The sequence below is a fragment of the Nycticebus coucang genome, chromosome 21 (genome assembly GCF_027406575.1).
Source record: "Nycticebus coucang isolate mNycCou1 chromosome 21, mNycCou1.pri, whole genome shotgun sequence".
NCBI lineage: Eukaryota > Metazoa > Chordata > Mammalia > Primates > Lorisidae > Nycticebus > Nycticebus coucang.
Window position 1 is genome coordinate 59,307,074 of NC_069800.1, and position 18,590 is coordinate 59,325,663.

At 46.3% G+C, this 18,590-nt stretch overlaps 1 protein-coding gene across 5 annotated transcripts in view; it reads right to left on the reverse strand.

Annotated features, from left to right (window-relative positions):
- Window positions 1-1,102: 1,102 nt before the first annotated feature.
- The window catches only part of BCAS1 (brain enriched myelin associated protein 1), a 102,107-nt gene continuing 84,619 nt past the window's right edge, over window positions 1,103-18,590 (reverse strand). For 3 of the 5 annotated variants that reach the window (XM_053574217.1, XM_053574216.1, XM_053574215.1), the window contains 3 exons: window positions 15,060-15,125; window positions 7,965-8,228; window positions 1,103-2,453 (listed from right to left, as the gene is read on the reverse strand). In XM_053574217.1, coding sequence (XP_053430192.1) covers window positions 2,379-2,453; window positions 7,965-8,228; window positions 15,060-15,125 — 405 coding nt within the window. In that variant the 3' untranslated portion in view covers window positions 1,103-2,378. The remainder of the gene's footprint in view (window positions 2,454-7,964; window positions 8,229-15,059; window positions 15,126-18,590) is intronic. The other 2 variants (XM_053574218.1, XM_053574219.1) reach the window with 1 other exon arrangement.

The window sequence follows — 18,590 nt, forward strand, 5'->3', positions numbered from 1 at the left end:
CATCCCTGCTCTAATGATGGCAACAGTGTAGGGAAAGTCATCCCCCAGGAAGGCCCTCCCCGCAGGGATTTTCCCTGCACTGTGCCAAATTAAACACTCTGACATGGAGCAGCACGGGACAGTTCTCAACTGGGGAAGCATAGACACGGGTCATCTCCAGGTGTGGTCAGGATATCTGAAGAAGCTAACCAGCGAACCCTCGGGTCTCTATTTGGAACCCAGAATCCAGCCAGTCCAAAGGGCCCTCTCCCCACTTCAGTCTGAGTTTTTAAGAGAAGTCCCTTGTTTCTGAACACACTTCCCACGTGCCTATTGTGCCAAAGCCAGGCTTTAACTTGCCTGAGAGGCAAACTGGTCTCTACACTCTAGGTCCAGCCAGGAGAGTGTATTAAGGTTTGTTTCCACTCACGTGTGATGAGCTGGGTGGTAGATTAGTGCGTGCCCATATGCATTAATCACATGCGTTTATTTACATGAACACGAGTGTGTGCATGTATTTCCCTGTCCCCATATGTGATGTGTATGATATGTTCATGTGTATGCAAATGCAGGTGTCAGCACATATCTGAATGCAAATGTGTTTCTCTCTGGTGGACCCAGTGACGCAGTCACCTTCTGGGTGCTCAGGGGCAGCAGCTTCTCAGCTCAGTGGAAGCAGTTTGCCCATCCCACCAGATCCCAGGACAGCCCAGCACTCACCTACAGGGGTTCAAAGGCCAGCCCCCTTGCCTCAAGAATGGGTAATTGTGAGGTATAATTCATGCTCCATTTGAGACCAATCCTTGCCCAAGCCCTTCTTTGCCCTCTATTCTCTGACTCCCTTTCCCAGGGAGCCCACTCAGGCTGTCCCTGCTTCAGGCTCTGCTCCAGGCAACCTGACCTAAGCCAGGGTTTTAATATACGTGCACGTGGGTATGGGCAAATACACAGATGCACATGTGCGCACGTGTGTGTCCCTATCCAAGGATATCCAGGAGGATTGGGAGAAAATTATCTTCCGAAGAAGGTAACAGAAGAGTATGGATTTTATATTCTGGAATGTAAAGCCATCTGGACATCAAGTAGGAGAGACTTGCTTTAAAAGTTGAAAATTAAAAGATACTTTAGAAGGAAATGTATTTTCTTTTTTATTGAACCAGAAAAAAAGAAAGATACAGTGTACATGACTTTCAGTCCATTCCATGTTACTTTAGATTACATTTTACTAGACTCACAGTCCTATTTGTTCCTCTGTACAAGTATTAAAAAAAAACTCAGGTATTTGAATAATCTTCCGTAAATTTTTATTAACTAAGGTTATGGGGAGGGTTTTATCAGAGCACATCCTGAGAACCTTAGGAAATTACAGATGCATTTGAAGCAAGTGTCAGACAGAACAGATGAAGCGAGCCCTCAGCCATCTGAGAAACATTAATAATGTAAGATCGCAGAGACAAAATCTTTGTTAGGGATACAGGATGCGGGATAAAAATGGAGACCCTAGCGCCCCCGTGTGTCGTAAAATATACTTGCAACTTCATTTGTTTGCTTTTTTTTTTTAAGTTGTAATCCTTGCCCTTTGTCACGGAGCCTCAAGAGCAATTGTTTTCCCAAATCATTTTAAGCCCTCTCCAGTCAATCTTTTCCCTCTCATCAATACATTTCAAGGACTTTATTTGAAAAACAATTCTTAACTCATTCCTTTTTTTCACACCCCACACATTCCATTCCAGGAAATTGGCAACCACTCAACACAGCCCGGGTTCTCCCTCTTTGAAATATGAACTTAAAACAAATGGATCACAGCTCACAGCAACCTCCAGCTCCTGGGCTTAGGTGATTCTCTTGCCTCAGCCTCCCCAGTAGCTGGGACTACAGGCGCCCGCCACAACACCTGGCTATTTTTTTTGTTGTTGTTGTTGCAATTTGGCCCCGGGCTGGGTTTGAACCCGCCACCCTCGGTATATGGGGTCGGCGCCCTACTCACTGAGCCACAGGTGCCGCCCTTCATCTCCTTTTTTCAAGCTTACAGGATGAGCACTTATTTCCTACAAAGCTTAATGCTTTCTAGCAGGCACCTTCCTTTGGCAACTTGTCGCTAACCTTTTTCATAACTTAAACCAATTCCTCCACACTTTCCCTTCCCTGCTTGGTAAGCGTCAACTCTTCTGACCTCACTGGTTAACCTGCTATATCACCGTTACAGTTATTTACCCAAAAAGACTAGACCAAAGACATAAATAATACACCTCAGTATATAACAGCTCGGGCTTAATTTGTATGCAGAATTCATGTGATGGCATCAGAAGGATATATACACGGAATAGGTTGGGGGGGAGATGGGGTAAGGAGGAAAGATCTTGGTGGCAGGAGAACTTGGTGGGAACTGTGGTGATTGTTTACTTGGATTTGCCAACTGGTCCGATGGATACAGGGTCTGTTTGCACTTGAGCGTCCAACATCCGCTTTGGTCCCTGTAGGAAAACACAGAGAGGTTGTAGCCTGTTGAGGGTCTGTAATATCAACAGCACTTATCATGCATTCACGCCATGCCAGGGTTGTGCTAAATTTATAGGTTCATCTTATTCAAAGTGGTGGATGAGAGAATTATATTATAGTCTGTCTTTGTAAAAGCCTGGATAAATTATTTAACTCCTTGTGTTTTGGCTGCTGCTGCTTCTTTTTTTTTTTCTGAGACAGAGTCTTACTCTATTGCCCAGAGTGAAGTGCTGTGGTGGTCATAGCTCACAGCAACCTCAAACTCTTGGGCTCAAGCTATTCTCTTGCCCCAGCCTCCCGAGTAGCTGGGACTACAGGCACCTGCCACAGTGCCCAGCTAGTTTTGGAGATGGGGTCTCGCTCTTGCTCAGGCTAGTCTCCAACTCCTGAGCTCAAGCAATCCACCTGCCTCGGCCCCCCCCAGAGTGCTGGGATTACTAGCATGAGCCACGGCGCCAGGCTTTTATGTTTTGGTTTCTTCATCTTTAAAGTGGGAGTGATCAAACGCATCTCAGAGAGTTGTTCCCAAGATAAACAAGTGCATACTTGTCATGCACTTAGAGCAGAACCTGGGGTGTAAAAACCCCTTCAAATGTACCTCACTTTAGTGCCCCCCTCCTCAATCACCATCTAGCTCAGTGATTTTCTTTTTTTTTTTTGTAGAGACAGAGTCTCACTTTATGGCCCTCGGTAGAGTGCCGTGGCCTCACACAGCTCACAGCAACCTCCAACTCCTGGGCTTCAGCGATTCTCTTGCCTCAGCCTCTCAAGTAGCTGGGACTACAGGCGCCCGCCACAACGCCCGGCTATTTTTTGATTGCAGTTTGGCCGGGGCCGGGTTTGAACCCGTCACCCTCGGTATATGGGGCCGGCGCCTTAACGACTGAGCCACAGGCGCCGCCCTAACTCAGTGATTTTCAACTGGTATGCCACGGCATACTGGTGTGCCATGAGAGGATCTTAGATGTACTGTGAATATTTTTAAAGATCGTTAATTATTTTCAAAAGAAGTTCAAAGCACAGTAAATATATTCCTTTTTTTTCACTCTTTCTTTTTGACCAACATAATTTAAGTGTGCCCTGGAAGTTTATAGGTTCAAGTGCACCATGAGATATAGCTCTCTCACTCCGATTTACTTTCTCATCAAACATCTCACTCTCTGAAAGGATTGTATTATCTATTTTATTTGTCTAGACACGCAGGGGTCCTCAAACTTTTTTTTTTTTTGTTCATTATTTTTTTATTTTATTTATTTATTTTTTTTGTAGAGACAGAGTCTCACTATATGGCCCTCAGTAGAGTGCCGTGGCCTCACACAGCTCACAACAACCTCCAACTCCTGGGCTTAAGCGATTCTCTTGCCTCAGCCTCCCGAGCAGCTGGGACTACAGGCGCCTGCCACAACGCCCGGCTATTTTTATTTTTTTGGTTGCAGTTTGGCCGGGGCCGGGTTTGAACCCGCCACCCTCAGTATATGGGGCCGGCGCCCTACCAACTGAGCCATAGGAGCCGCCCTATTTTTTTATTTTTTATTGTTAAATCATAGCTGTGTACATTAGTGCAATCAAGGGGTACAATGTGCTGGTTTCATATACAATCTGAAATATTCTCATCAAACTGTTCAACATAGCCTTCATGGCATTTTCTTAGTTATTGTATGCAGACATTTGTATTCTGCATTTAGTAGGTTTCTCTTGTACCCATTCTAAGATGCACCTTAGGTGTGGCTCCACCCATTACCCTCCCGCCACCCTAACCTTCCCCCTCCCTTCCCCTCCCTTGGCCCTTTCCCCATATTCTTGTGCTACAGTTGGGTTATAGCCTTCATAGGAAAGCTATAAATTAGCTTCATAGTAGGGCTGAGTACATTGGATACTTTTTCTTCGATTCTTGAGATACTTTGCTAAGAAGAATATGTTCCAGCTCCATCCATGAGACTGAGTCATGGAGTCAGTAAGGGCTACCAGTAAGAGTAGCCCACATAACAAAATCCCCAAACCAGAGATGTTGGCGTGGATGTGGAGAAAAGGGCACACTTCTACACTGCTGGTGGTCCTCAAACTTTTTAAGCAGGGGGCCAGTACACTGTCCCTCGGACTGTTGGAGGGGTGGACTATAGTTTAAAAAAAAACAAAACTATGAACAAATTCCTATGCACACTGCACATATCTTATTTTGAAGTAAAAAAACAAAACGGGAACAAATACAATCACACGGCCTCATGTGGCCCGTGGGCTGTAGTTTGAGGACCCCTGGCTGGAGTCTGTGAGCTCCTCCAGTCCCATTTCAGTGCCTCGCAGGTGTCTGCAGGTAACAGGTGTGCCTTGATACTGATGGACGCTGTGAGTAGGGACTCTTCTTACTGTTGATTTGCTTCTTCATCTGGACACGGCTTTGTTGGGGAGGCCGTCCTGTGCATGTAAGACATTTAGCAACATCACTGGCCTCTTTCCACAACCTCCCAATAGCACCTACTCTCCGTTGTGATAATCAAATAATTGTGACTAGATACCTGTCACACCTCCCCTGTGGGAGAAAACCAGCCTTGGTTAAGGACCACTGGATTAGATCTACCCCTCTGCCCCAGCCAGGGATTCTCTGGATGAGGAGATGTGTAGAGATTGCCCTATGGGACTCTGAAAAAAGAAAGCTCAAAAAAAAAAAAAAAAAAAGAGAGAGAGGGGACCTGGGGCTCTGAGCTCAAAGCTTCAGGGACCACTATTCTCTCCAGACTCTGCACCACCCAGAGCACTGTGGCTTGGAAGAAGTTTCACCAGAACTTCAGGCAGGAAAAACACATCCTCCGTTTGGAAATAACTGAGCAAAGCGTGGTCAGGTGTGCACTCCTGTCCACCGAGCTGGAGCTGAGCATGGAGGAAAGTACTCCACCTAAACCACCCACCCACTAAAGGTGATCGGGCTTTATGCATCCCACCTGGGTGGTGGTCAGTCTTTTCCTTCATCCCTTCTTTCAATCTAAAAAAGAGCCTTCCTCCTGAGGAGCTGGAAAGAGCTAGCAGGTCCCTGGCTGGGCCTTCCCATTTCTGGCGGCCTCGAATCTTGGCTTTTAGCATTATCTCAAATTGAGGTTCTACACACATGCTCGGGGATGTAGAGAGGACAGGCAGATGTAACACGTTACATGAAGCTTTAACCTTGACATTGAGATCCTGCACTTCTAGCAAGTTCCTCAGAGATGCTGATCTGCGGACCACACCTGGGGCAGGAAAGCTACTGCACTTACCTACCTCTATGTATTAGAGGTCACCAACAGCTACAGGTGTCTGTGAGATAGGACAGTTACCAGTGATCAAATAGGTAGGTTTCAGCCAGCTTGCTTCTCTTCTCTACCCACCTCTATTGCAGCACGAAGGCTAACCCCAGCCCCTGGGCCCCTGCTGGTGTCAGTGTTTTCCTCATCTCCATCCCTGGCTCAACCCACATTCCCCTCGGTCCTGGGTATGACTTTGCTTATTTCTCCTCCAAGTTTATGCTTAGCCGCCTTACTTAGAATTTAATGCCCGTTCAGACTCTTCGTGTTTTCCAAGATTTACATTATCCTAAATATTTTAACATTTACTAGTTATATTTCACTGCATCTATCTTCCATCCATCCACCTAATATCCACCTTTTCACTCATTCACTCAACAGATAACTATTCGAAACTACGATGTTCCAGCCACTGTTCTGGGGTTGGGGCAGCACTGTCAGCCCATGAAGGACAAGGTCACTGTTCCCCCAAAGCTAACAGTTTAGGGAAGGAAATAAACAAGAATTCAATGAGAAACAAATAACCCATAAATGTCTCATGCCTGGAATCCTAGCAATCTTGGAGGCCGAGGTGGTAGATTGCCTGAGCTCAGGAGTTCAAGACCAGCCTGAGCAAGAGCAAGACCTCATCTCTAAAAAATAGCCAGGCATTGTGGTGGGTGCCTTTAGTCCCAGCTACTCAGGAGGCTGAGGCAAGAGGATCACTTGAGCCCAAGAGTTTGAGGTTGCTGTGAGCTATGACGTCATGGCACTCTACGGAGAACAACAAAGTGAGACTCTGTCTCAAAAAAAGATCTTAATAATAAAAAAATTATTACATGGGGTGGGGTGGATCATAAGGGATGTACCATAATCCAGTGGTTCTTAATTAGGGCTGATTTTGTCCCCCAGGGATATTTGGCAGTGTCTAAACACATAATTTTTGAATCTTCACAACCTGGAGTAGGTGCTATTAGGATGGTGCTGTTAGCACTTTGCTAAATGCCTTACAATGCATGGGACAGTCGGGCCCAAAGTGTTGAGGTAGCAACCTGATGTAGCAATTAACTAGTTAACGTCTGGCCTCCACTCACCCGCCAGCCGCTGAGAGGTACCGGAAGGCAGAGTCCTATGGGTGAGGCTCAGGAGAAGCCGCCCTCATTTAAACTCGTTAGGCCCCTCTGGGCATCATCTTTTTCTGGCCAACCTCCCAGTCCCACAGGATTGAACCCTAATCCCTTGCTTCTGGGCATCCCACCTTTGCCTCTGTCGCTCCGGCTGCTATAGCCTCCTTGGTGCTCTCTGCAGACTAAGCCAGACATAATAACCTCCAAGAAGCCCCTTCCTTCGCGCTCTTCTCTCAAACCCAAGGCCAGGCCCGGCCCTCACCTTCAGCCTCCCCTCCTGGCTCTTCCCACACTCAGCACCCACGTGTGGGCTCCAGAGTGGCTGGAACTGTCTACCCTGCTCTCTGCGCCCAGCGCAGCGTCTGGCACGCAGTAGGAGCCGTCAGCCCTGCCCTCTGCGCCCAGCGCAGCGTCTGGCACGCAGTAGGAGCCGTCCGCCCTGCCCTCTGCGCCCAGCGCAGCGTCTGGCACCCAGTAGGAGCCGTCAGCCCTGCCCTCTGCGCCCAGCGCAGCGCCTGGCACGCAGTAGGAGCCGTCAGCCCTGCCCTCTGCGCCCAGCGCAGCGCCTGGCACCCAGTAGGAGCCGTCCGCCCTGCCCTCTGCGCCCAGCGCAGCGCCTGGCACCCAGTAGGAGCCGTCCGCCCTGCCCTCTGCGCCCAGCGCAGCGCCTGGCACGCAGTAGGAGCCGTCCGCCCTGCCCTCTGCGCCCAGCGCAGCGTCTGGCACGCAGTAGGAGCCTTCAGCCCTGCTCTCTGCGCCCAGCGCAGCGCCTGGCACCCAGTAGGAGCCGTCCGCCCTGCCCTCTGCGCCCAGCGCAGCGTCTGGCACCCAGTAGGAGCCTCCCGCCCTGCCCTCTGCGCCCAGCGCAGCGTCAGGCACGCAGTAGGAGCCGTCCGCCCTGCCCTCTGCGCCCAGCGCAGCGTCTGGCACCCAGTAGGAGCCTCCCGCCCTGCTCTCTGCGCCCAGCGCAGCGTCTGGTACACAGTAGGCCCTCAGGAAGCATTTGCTGAATGGCCAGCCCTGCCCTGTCCGGTCTATCCCCTTTGGAAGTGGGAACCACACCCCTGGCCCGTGAAACCAGAAAGCAGCAGCAACAAAATCCTCCTACCAGGCCCTTAAAGAAGCCCCCCAGGGACTGTCGCCGCTTCTCGGGCCTCTTCTGGGACTTGTCGCCATCCTGCAGCGAGTTGGCGCCCCCTGCGGCCGGCCCCGGGCACTGCGTCGGCTCCCTGGCTTCCGGCTTGCTGTTCTTCCGCTTGCTGCCCTCGGCCGCCGCCTTCCTGTCCTTGGAGGAGGCCTCTTTGCCCTTCTGCGCGACTCCTGGTGGTTCGGGCTCTGGCGGCGTGACCGGCTTCTCTGCAGAGTTGGCTGTCTACAGCAATTTCAGACAAAATGCATTTTTAATGGCTTCAAGAGAACTCTCAGTAGCAGAGAAATAAATATGTCAAAATAGAGATGTTCTAATATTGGGTGGTTTCTACATTTTCCTAATCCAGAATGAAATGGGGAAAAAAAAAAAGAAAAAAGAAAAAGAAAGGAAAAAAATGTACAAACACTTATGGTACAAGGTCATGGTAGTGGACATTTACTTATTTATCTAGTAGTAGATTAATTTTATGCTTTCCCAGCAAGGATTCTTTCCCCCATCTTCTGGTCCCAGAACTTGGATTTTCCTTGGGAAACCATCTTTCTCCCCCTTCCTCTCCACTGGCCTGGGCAAACTACCTCCATCCCTGGATACAGCATGGCCAATCAGAGCACTGCTCTGATTGGGTTGTTGTGATTGGTTCAAAGGAGGCAAACTTAGGTAGACTCTGAGCTAAGCTCAGAGCTTTGCTAAAATAATTGAGAAAGCGGTTTGTTCTCTTTGAAGCTATAAAGATGTAAAACTGGAATTTTCAGAGCCATCACTATTTCCAGGGGAAATCTGCCCTGAAAGGAAGAGTAGAGCTGAGAGATGGGGAGAGACAGAAAAAATAAGAATAAAAAACAAAGAAAGAGAGACCAGGCACGGCTGATATTGTGTGTGGCTCCTGGATCTAGCTGTTCCTGAAGCCCTTTGACACGAGCACTAGCTTTGAGAGGGTTCCTCCCACTTGCAAACCCATGTGGCTTTTTTCCTTGGGGACTGCTCGTTTAATTCATGATTCTGTCTTCCTTAATTTTTGGTGTGAAACTGTCCTCTTGCTTCATGAAATCGTGGTAAGAGAAGATGACTGTTTTATCTTTACTCTTGAACGTATATCTATCCCAAAATTAAAGATTTACAATATTTGTTCCCTTTTTGTTTTTTTACTTCAAAATAAGATTTGTGCCGTGTGCACAGGAATTTGTTCATAGTTTTTTTTTTTTTTTTAAACTATAGTCCGGCCCTCCAATGGTCTGAGAGACAGTGAACTGGCCCCCTGTTTAAAAAGTTTGAGGACCCCTGATTCTGGAGCAATGAGGCAGTAACCCCCCCAATTCTACAAAATAGTGGGTAAATTACAGAGAGCCAAATAAATAAATAAATCCATTATGAAGTAGAAATCCTTTTCTCATCATTTAATTGACCTGAAATGCCTATGGGATCCAGAAAGATAACATAAAAATTAAAAAGAAGCTGAGAATAATCATACAGACTTTTTTTTTTTTTGCAATTTTTACTGGGTCTGGGCTTGAACCCGCCACCTCTGGCAAATGGAGCCAGCACCCTTTGAGCCACAGGCACAGCCCTATACAGACATCTTATTTCCCCTGCTGAAAAGGGTTGCAAAGAAGTATTAGCAAGTGTAAGAAAAATACTAGTTTGAGCAATGCAGGGGAGACAATTCGGAGGACAGAGGCTGAAGTGGCTCGACCGCTACATGCCCTTTCTATAAAGTGGCAGCAGTGGCTCAGAGCCTGCTGAGAGACAACACAGATGCTTGCAGTCTCCGTGCGGTCAGACCCGATTTTTTCAAAATAACTTGGGAATTGAATTTTCTAAATGCAAAATACATCAACTTTTAAATATTGACTTCAAAAGTTTTTTGTTTTTTTGAGACAGAGTCTCATTTTGTCGCCCTTGGTAGAGTGCTGTGGCGTCACAGCTCACAGCAACCTCTGACTCTTGGGCTTAAGAGATTCTCTTGCCTCAGCCTCCCTACTAGCTGGGACTACGGGCACCTGGCTATTTTTCTTTCTTTTTTTTGGGTGGTGGAGGTGGGGGGTGGGGATTGCAGTTGTCGTTGTTTGGCAGGCCGGGGCTGGACTCGAACCCACCAGCTCCAGTGTATTTGGCTGGCACCCGTAGCCACTGAGCTACAGGCGCTGAGCCAGATTTCAAAAGTTTTAAAACAGCGATCATGGCAAACACCTGGAACACAAGTACCCTTGTGGGCCACCTCTGACCCACAGATACATGGCTTATACGCCTGATTCATAAAGCTGTGTCCTGTCCTCAGGGAAAAAGTTCTATGACAGGGCTACAGCTTTGATGCAGAAGGCTGCAAGCAAAAGAGAACTGCCATTTCCCACCAGCAAATGGAGCACGCCCCTTTGAAAGAAGCCAGAGAACAGACAGATGAGAGTCCCCAGTCGAAAAGGCCCCCACAGGTGCTCTCCAGAGGGCAGAGGTCCTCAAATAAAAAAGCATCAGACATGAATTGTGACCCAAGAAGCTGTTCTATCACCGCATGTCTTGGATACACCTGTCAGAGCCCAGCAGCCACAGCAAATGCTGAGATAGAGATGTGCAAGCACAGTCCAGCCCAGAGCAGGTGCTCCCCTGGGAATGAGGCCGAAACTCTCACTTCAGATAAAGCCAGAAACCAGAGACCCCAGTTCAAACGCCTTGTTCATTGTTTTTGTTGTGTACAGCAGATTGTAAGATACAGTGAGTAGCTGAGAGCTACTCAGTGTCTGGGGTCAGAGGGACCTGGTTGGATTCTAATTCCATCACATCCTGGCTATGTGACCTGGAAGAAAGACTTCTCAATTTCCTCATCTGTATGGGAGTAATAAAAGAAATGACATCTTGTGGTGGTGTGAGGATTTAATTAAGAATGAAAAGCCGATCTGGCACAGTGACTGGCTCTTGGGAAAGGTTAAAAGTAGAGTGACCAGTCATCTTGGTTTGTCTGAGAGCCAGGGGTTCAGGACATGGAGCTTACGGTTTTAAAACCAGGAAAGTTGGCTTGGCGCTTGTAGCTCCGTGGTTTGCGTGCTGACCATATGCACTGGGACTGGTGGGTTTGAACTCGGCTAGGGCCTGCTCATACAATGACAACAATAACAAAAAAATAGCCGGGCGTTGTGGCAGGCGCCTGTAGTCCCAGCTGCTTGGGAGGCTGAGGCAAGAGAATCTCTTAAGCCCAAGAGTTTGAGGTTGCTGTGAGCTGTGATGCTACGGCACTCTGCCGAGGGTGACATAGTGAGACTGTCTCAAAAAAAAGAAAACAACAACAACGAAAAAAACCAGGGAAGTTGCAGGTAAACTGGAATGAGTTGGTCACCTTGTTCTTTCTAAGGCTGCCTGTGGAGGTCTGGCTGCCAGGCTGCTGCAGACACAGAACCCAGCAAATAATGGTAGATGCAGCACGTAGGGTCCCCTTGTGCCACCCCAGCCCTGACTCCTGTCCCTTTCTCTGTCCTCATTCTGCTCCAGCCACAAGTTTTCTTTCATTCCTTGAAGAAGCTCATTCTTAAAGTAGGGCTCACTAGCTGCCCCCAGGGCTTAGGACGACTGCCCCTCCCTGTCTACCAAGTCTCAGCTCAAACCTTGGAGGTGCGGTCCCTGGTCACCTGGCCGAAGGATGCCCTCACTCCTCCCTTATGGAGCACTGGTTATATCTGCAGTCACTGCAGAGATTTCTTCTCCCTGCAGTGAAAGGGCAGCTTCAGAGAACAAACCTCTGTCTCTGCAGCACCTTGGGGAGCAGTGACACAGAGCAGTCCCCATCCAAATGTGTTGAATGAACAGCCAGCAGGTCGCCTTCCAAACGTTTCCAAAATATTTTCCTTCCCAAGTCATTGTGGGAAGTAGGCAGTATCTACAAACCAACAGCTGTCACGAGACAATGCTTTTTTTAAATAAGAGGAGCTTTCAATGTCCACTTACCCTATGGTAACCACATCCCAATTAGGCTTAAATTTTATTTTTAATGGCTTAGAAACTATGTGAAGATAACAGTTGGCCATCTCCCTATCTTTAGAGTGCACGGAGAATCTAAATGGCGTGACAATTGCTTTGTTATTAAAAACAGAAGATTAAAAACCTTTGCTTGCAGTTTGATTCGGTCTCACATTTTATAACACAAGTTATTGACATCTTAGTGCAGGTCCTCCTGGAACCCAGCTAGGCTGGCAGGACAGAGTCATGGAAAGTCTCATTTCATCCAACCTTGGCCGGCAGTGCCTCGGGCTGCTTTTCCCAGAAATAGCGATGGAGACTTTTATGACCCTGGGAGGGCAGATCTGGAAGGAGCAGAGAATGTCTGTTCCTATCCCACCCTCAACTTAAACTAAGCATGTGTCATCTCTCAGTGAGGACACACCAGTGCTCGTAAGTCTGGATCCAAGCTCTGGAAAATAGAATTCTGAAATATTTTCTCAAAGCGCTACTTGGTGAGCATAAGTAAAATAAAGCTTTCAGCTCACTCAAATTTTCACGGACGCCTTGCCCATTTTAGAAACTCCAAAACTGTTGGTGTAACTGTTTCACCATAACATTTCAGACAAAAATGTACCATCATATGTAAGTTTTCTTTTAGAATAGAGTAAGTTGGGCGGTGCCTGTGGCTCAAGGAGTAGGGCGGCGGCTCCATATACAGGAGGTGGCGGGTTCTAACCTGGCCCGGGCCAAAAACAAAACAAAACAAAACTGCAAATAAATAAATAAATAGAATAGAGTACGTTTATCACATTCCCAAGGTAGTAGCCTGTAGGAATTTGTGTTCCAAAGTAGTCTAGAAGATGGGGGCCAGGCATAGTAATAACTTAAAAAAGAAAAACAATTGAATGTGGCAAAAAGCCATGTATTCTCTGTTTAAATACATACAATAAATCAGTTGTTATGGAAATAGAAATATGAAGTACTATGACAATCATTGCTGTCCCTTTGCACGTGTGACATGAGCAACATTATGAGATGATACGTTCCTAGGAGCAGTGTAAGAGTAACCATAACAGGTAAAAACTGCTGTGGACTAAAGTGTAACCCCCCAACCCCAAAGTCATGGACTAAAGTGTGTCTCTCCAACCCCAAATTCACGGAAGCCCTAACTTCCAAGACAGAAGGAGGGGAGAGGAGGGAAAAGGGACGGCAGGGGGGAGGGTGAGTGGAGGGAAGCTATTTGGTGGGCTCTCACCTAATGAGCACAATGCAAGGGTGCATTTCAAAACAACTAAGAGTGTATTATAAATGTCTTACCACGAAAATAAGTAAGTGAGGTGATGGTTATGTTAAGCAGTTTGATTTCAGCATTCCACATTGTATATCAAATCATCACATTGTACCCCATAAATGTATACAGTTACGATTTAATAAAAATTAGGCTAAAAAAAAACCCCCCAAAAGATGATTATAGTTGGAATGGAAGGTAAGTAAGGTTAAGTGAAGCCATGAGGATGGGGCCTTGACCTGATAGGATTAGTGTCCTTTTAAGAAGGGACTCCTCTATGTATCTTTCTCTCTGCCATGTGAGGACAAGGTGGTGGCTGTCTACAGCCAGGAAGAGAGCCCTCCCCAGGAACTAAACCTTGCTGGCACCTTGATTTGTCTTTTCCAACCGGCAAAACTATGGGAAAACAGATTTCTGTTGTTTACACCACTGTCTCCAGCATTTTGTTATGGCAGCCGTGCTGACTGATACACTAGCTAACATTTATTGAGCCTTCTGTATGGAAATATCCAGTGTTTTACATCTTAGTTTAGCTGACAAACCTGTAAGGTGGCACTTGCCTTTCTCCATTACACAGATGAGAAAGCTGAGGTGCTCAGAGATTGGCAATTTCCCAAGTCACACAGCTAAAAAATGGGTGAGCCGTGGTCTGAACACAGATGGTTTGACCCTACAACTCCTACAGTTATCTGCTTTTATTTCTCAAACGAGCAGAAGAATATTTGATGCTGTTTTTGTGGAAGTATAAGTTTAAGGTTAACAAAATGGGTGTAAGCCGGGCCTGGTGGCGCATGCCTGTAATCTCTGGAATTTGAGAGGCTGAGGTAGGAGGATCATTTGAACCCAGTAGTTTGAGTCTAGTCTGGGCAACATAGCGAAACTCTGCTCTAGGAAATGAAATGAAATGAAATACAATACTAAAAAAAATTAAAATATTTAAAAAGTAAAGAAAAATAGTGTAGGTTAGAAAACAGGGTGTTCCATATAATCCCATTTTTAAAACAGAATACACACTGTTATAAACATGTCATAGCTACATTTCTTTAGGAGGGAGAAAATGATGTAAGTGAACTATGCGACCCCATGTTTTTAATTAATCTGTTCATGAAATAGCTCCTCCTAGCTGCCAGGTGTCATGCAATGTGAAATAAAAAGAGAAAAGACTGCTCCACTGATGTTCCAGGTGGAGGTGGGAGGTGTAGGGGAGATAAGGGCCGTGCAATACGAAAAGAACAAGACGTAGCCATGATGGGCGGACACCAAAGGTCTCTTTGAGGAGGTGACATTTATGCCAAGAAGTGAAGAGGCAGAAGGAATTTTCCATGTGGAAAACAGGGAATGGCCAGGCATGGTGGCTCACACCTATAATCTAAGCACTTTGGGAGGCTGAGACAGGTGGATCACTTGAGCTCAGGAGCTGAAGACCAGACTGAACAAGAGTGAGACCCCATCTCTGAAACCTGGCTGGGCATTGTGGAGGGCGCCTGTAGTCCCAGCTACGTGGGAGGCTGAGGCTAGACAACTGCTTGAGCCCAAGAGTTTGAGGTTGTTGTGAGCTGTGATGCCACAGCACTCCACCGAGGGTGACAAAGTGAGACTCTGTCTCAAAAAAAAAAAAAAAAAAAGAAAAGAAAATGAAAACAGGGAAGAGCATGTGTGAAAACCTTTTATAGGAAATAGCTGAGGAACTCTAGTCTGCACAGGTTGGCACATAGTAGGTGCTTAATCCAGAGATACTAAATGAGTTGGGAATGGCTGAGAATGGCATAGGAAACAAGGCTGGAAAGAAGAAAGAATACACCAGCTGGCCCCACCACCAAATGGAGTTCAAAGTCACTTACTTGGTCGCTGGAGTCTTTCCCATTTACTTCTTCTGAGCGGGTGCTCCCTCCATCCCCTTTCACTGACTAAAATAACAAACAGACAATGGCCTTTCAGCTACCACGTGCACGTACAGAGACATGGTGAACATAAAGACAGAGGAAATGGACGAGCTCGGTCATGGACTGTTGGGATTCAGTAACAAGCCCAAGGGAAGCCCAGCTGAAAATACGCTGCTTCTGAGAGACACGATTGCCATGCAGTATTTAACAAGAGTCTGGTTACAGTGAAGTGTTGGGCTCTCAAAATAACAACAAGAAGAATTCTACACCCTGGGACTCTGTAGTTCTGGGATAAATAAATACATGCTAATGAAAATACTAACATTGGAAAAAGGAAGTGGTTGAATATATGAACTGAATACACAATTGGACGAACAATCGACCCATTAGTAGCTTTGCACCAATACATCTAGGTGGTGGGTGTTTTGCTGTGTTTCTCCTCAGTAGAGCTATGAATTCTCTGATGGAGTTAAACATTCCACCTTCCATCCTTTAGAGCAGGTGTCCTCAAACTGTGGCCCGCAGGCCACATGAAGCAGTGTGATTGTATTTGTTCCCGTTTTGTTTTTCTACTTCAAAATAAGATATGTGCAGTGTGCAGAGGAATTTGTTCATATTTTTTTTTTTAAACTATAGTCTGGCCCTCCAACGGTCTGAGGGACAGTGAATTGGCCCCCTGTTTAAAAAGTTTGAGGACGCCTGATCTAGAGCCTCCTATAGCCAATAACATCAGTGACAGGGCTGGATGAGGTTGTCTTCAATGCTATAGCCCCATGCTCATGGTTCTAAAAGTTTGATTCCAGCACCACTGGCTTCTAACATCAGTTAACTGCTAGAGATGCAAATTCTGGAGAATGGCGTTAGATCTACTGAATCAAAAACTGGGGAAGGGAGTGAGGCTCAATAATCTGTGTTTTAACAAGCCCTCCAGGTGTTCTGGGGTGAGTTTGAGCATTACTGCTCTGAGCGAACGAGCCACAGGCAAGTTCAGATCAATTCTGGAATCTGTGGTTTTAGCTGTGCATTTAGTAACGTTCTGTGCTTGATAAAATGCCTATGAAATCTGGTAGTGGGTGGCTCAGTTCTTAGCAGTACAGACTCGGGTCTAATCCCTGCATGTTTGGTTACTGCCTAAATTGTCCTTTTTCCAGCTATGGAGAGAGTGTTGAGAGTGGGGGTTAAGCAATGTAGACCAAAGAGGAAGACTCCAGATTCTACTGGCAGCTCTGGCTTTTCCCTTAGCTGACAGCAGAAGCCCATAACCCACGGCTAAGGACAGCAAAGGCCTTGAAGACACTCAGATACTTTTAGACCAATAAAGGCCATGTGTCTTTGTTATCTGAGATACGGTGCTCACATTAGAGGTAACAAAAATTGTTACTCATGAAGGCTAGCTTCTGGTGGATTGCTTGCTAAATGCTAGGTGTTATGCTAAATGAGGTAATAATAACTTGTGTCATTTCATTTATTCATTACTTCAGAACCTCACAGCCGAGGGGTAGTTATTTTCTTTATTTCATAGACAAGAAAATGGAAGCTCAGACATACTGGCTTGGGTCATGGAACTAGCAGGTATGGGGACTGGGATTTGACAGCAGGTAAATGACTCCATTTTATTCTCTACCCCCTCCCCATAGTACCCCCCAGAAGGCAGAAGGTACCAATCAGAAATGTTTATTGAGCATTCTCTATGGAGTTACTTCATGTTAGATTAGGCAAAATGGTAAGAGCCTGGACAAGATGGAGGCTGCCCAGCCACAAAGATGGATGCGTGTGGGATGGGCCTGTCGTCAGGGGTCAGCTGTGCCCACCTTTAGACATTGCTTGCTGCTACGCTCCACTCAGAAGCCTTGAGTAGGACTTGCAGTGGTTTAACGCACTATGTGGGAGGCTGTCTACTTCTCTATCCCCAAAGCAGCATTTACAGAGCTTGGCAGAGAGTGGAGCCTGGTCGTGTGCTTCTCTGTTGGTTAGGGATAAAGGACGTGGTGTCTGGAAGCTCCCTGAACTTTTCTTGGAGACATCACTGTGAATTTCACTAAGGTTTTCAACCCAAAGGCAAATAAGCATGAGTCTGACTCCAGATAAATTTCAGATCCTTTATCCTGAAAAGCGAGCTTTCCTTCCTACGGGTCTTCCACGTTGGTCTACAAAGTCTTGCTTGAGAATGTTTAGAAAAAGAACTTGTCTATCTGGGATACTGCTCCCCTCCCCAAGACCAGCTCTGCCAGCCTTCCCATCACACCTGAAGGTGTGAACCCCTTGGGATTGCATTTGGCTTCCAGAATTCAGGATGTGTCCTAAGAGCCCTTCCTACTCAAACACGTTCCTAAGCTGCCTTAGGGAAATGTTGAGCAGCAAAAACCAGGTAAACAATACGGCCTTCTAAGCAGAAACTAACTGGCTGTCAGGAGTCATGTACGGCCCTTCCACCACCTTCTAAAGAACAGAGTTCTCTTTCTTTGCTCTCTAATAGAGAGAGGCTTTTAAGGTCCCTTTAGCAGTTTCAAGTTGGCATTGGTTAGGTGCTCCGCCAGTTTAAGGTTTCAATTTGCCTTCTTCCCTTTCCACTTCTTTGATAACACTTGGAGGACAATGAAGATTGAATCAGAAGGTTGTGTGGCAGCAACGGGATCTCATCATGAGAACAGACCTTCAGCCTGTCAGGGAGACTGTTGCAAAGAGATGAAACCTCTTCAAACAAAAGGAGAGAGCATCTCAGCTTTTCAGGCATTTTCCTCGGTCGTTTATTTTGAAACCTATAAAGCTGTGTGTATGTAAAGTGCCTGCATGTTGAGTTTAGACAAAGGATCCTATTAAGCCTGAGGTCACGTCTATAAATGCAGTTATTACGAATAATAATCCCTCCCTCCCTCCCTCTCTTTCCTTCCCTCCTCTGTCTCTCTCCTTTGCTTTCTTTTTCTTTCTATTTCTTTCTTTTCTCTTTGCAATTCCCTTTTGTTGGAGACAAATCAGAATAATCCACTTTGGACTTTTGTATTCAGAGGACCATAATCGCAGAAGCTTATTTTTCTCCAGCTCTCAAACATAGCAAAGTTTTCGCTTAAAGAGACTAAAATTCTTCCAGAGACTATTTAATACTTTGAAAACAGGCTAAAGATTAGGAAATAATTTCAGAGATTTTCCAGTGTGACACGGAGCAGCTTTCTTCATGGAGTTTACTTTCCCTCCCTAGAGTCCAAGGCGAAGGCCCCCAGAGCACGCAGCCCTCGGTTTTGAGATGGAATCTAGTTGTGGCATCCAAGTCTTGCATATTAATGAAGTCATTTCTTATTTCTTTCATTGTATCACTACGTCCTATAGTTTAGTATTCTGAGGAACGTTTGAACCATCTCCAATATATTATCACTTAGATATTCCAAATTCTAACAGAAGTGTTTGGTGGACAGTTCTTTGAAAGGAATATAAATGTATTTTGATGGCAATAAAATTTAACCAACCTTGAGATTTATTTACTTATTTTATTTT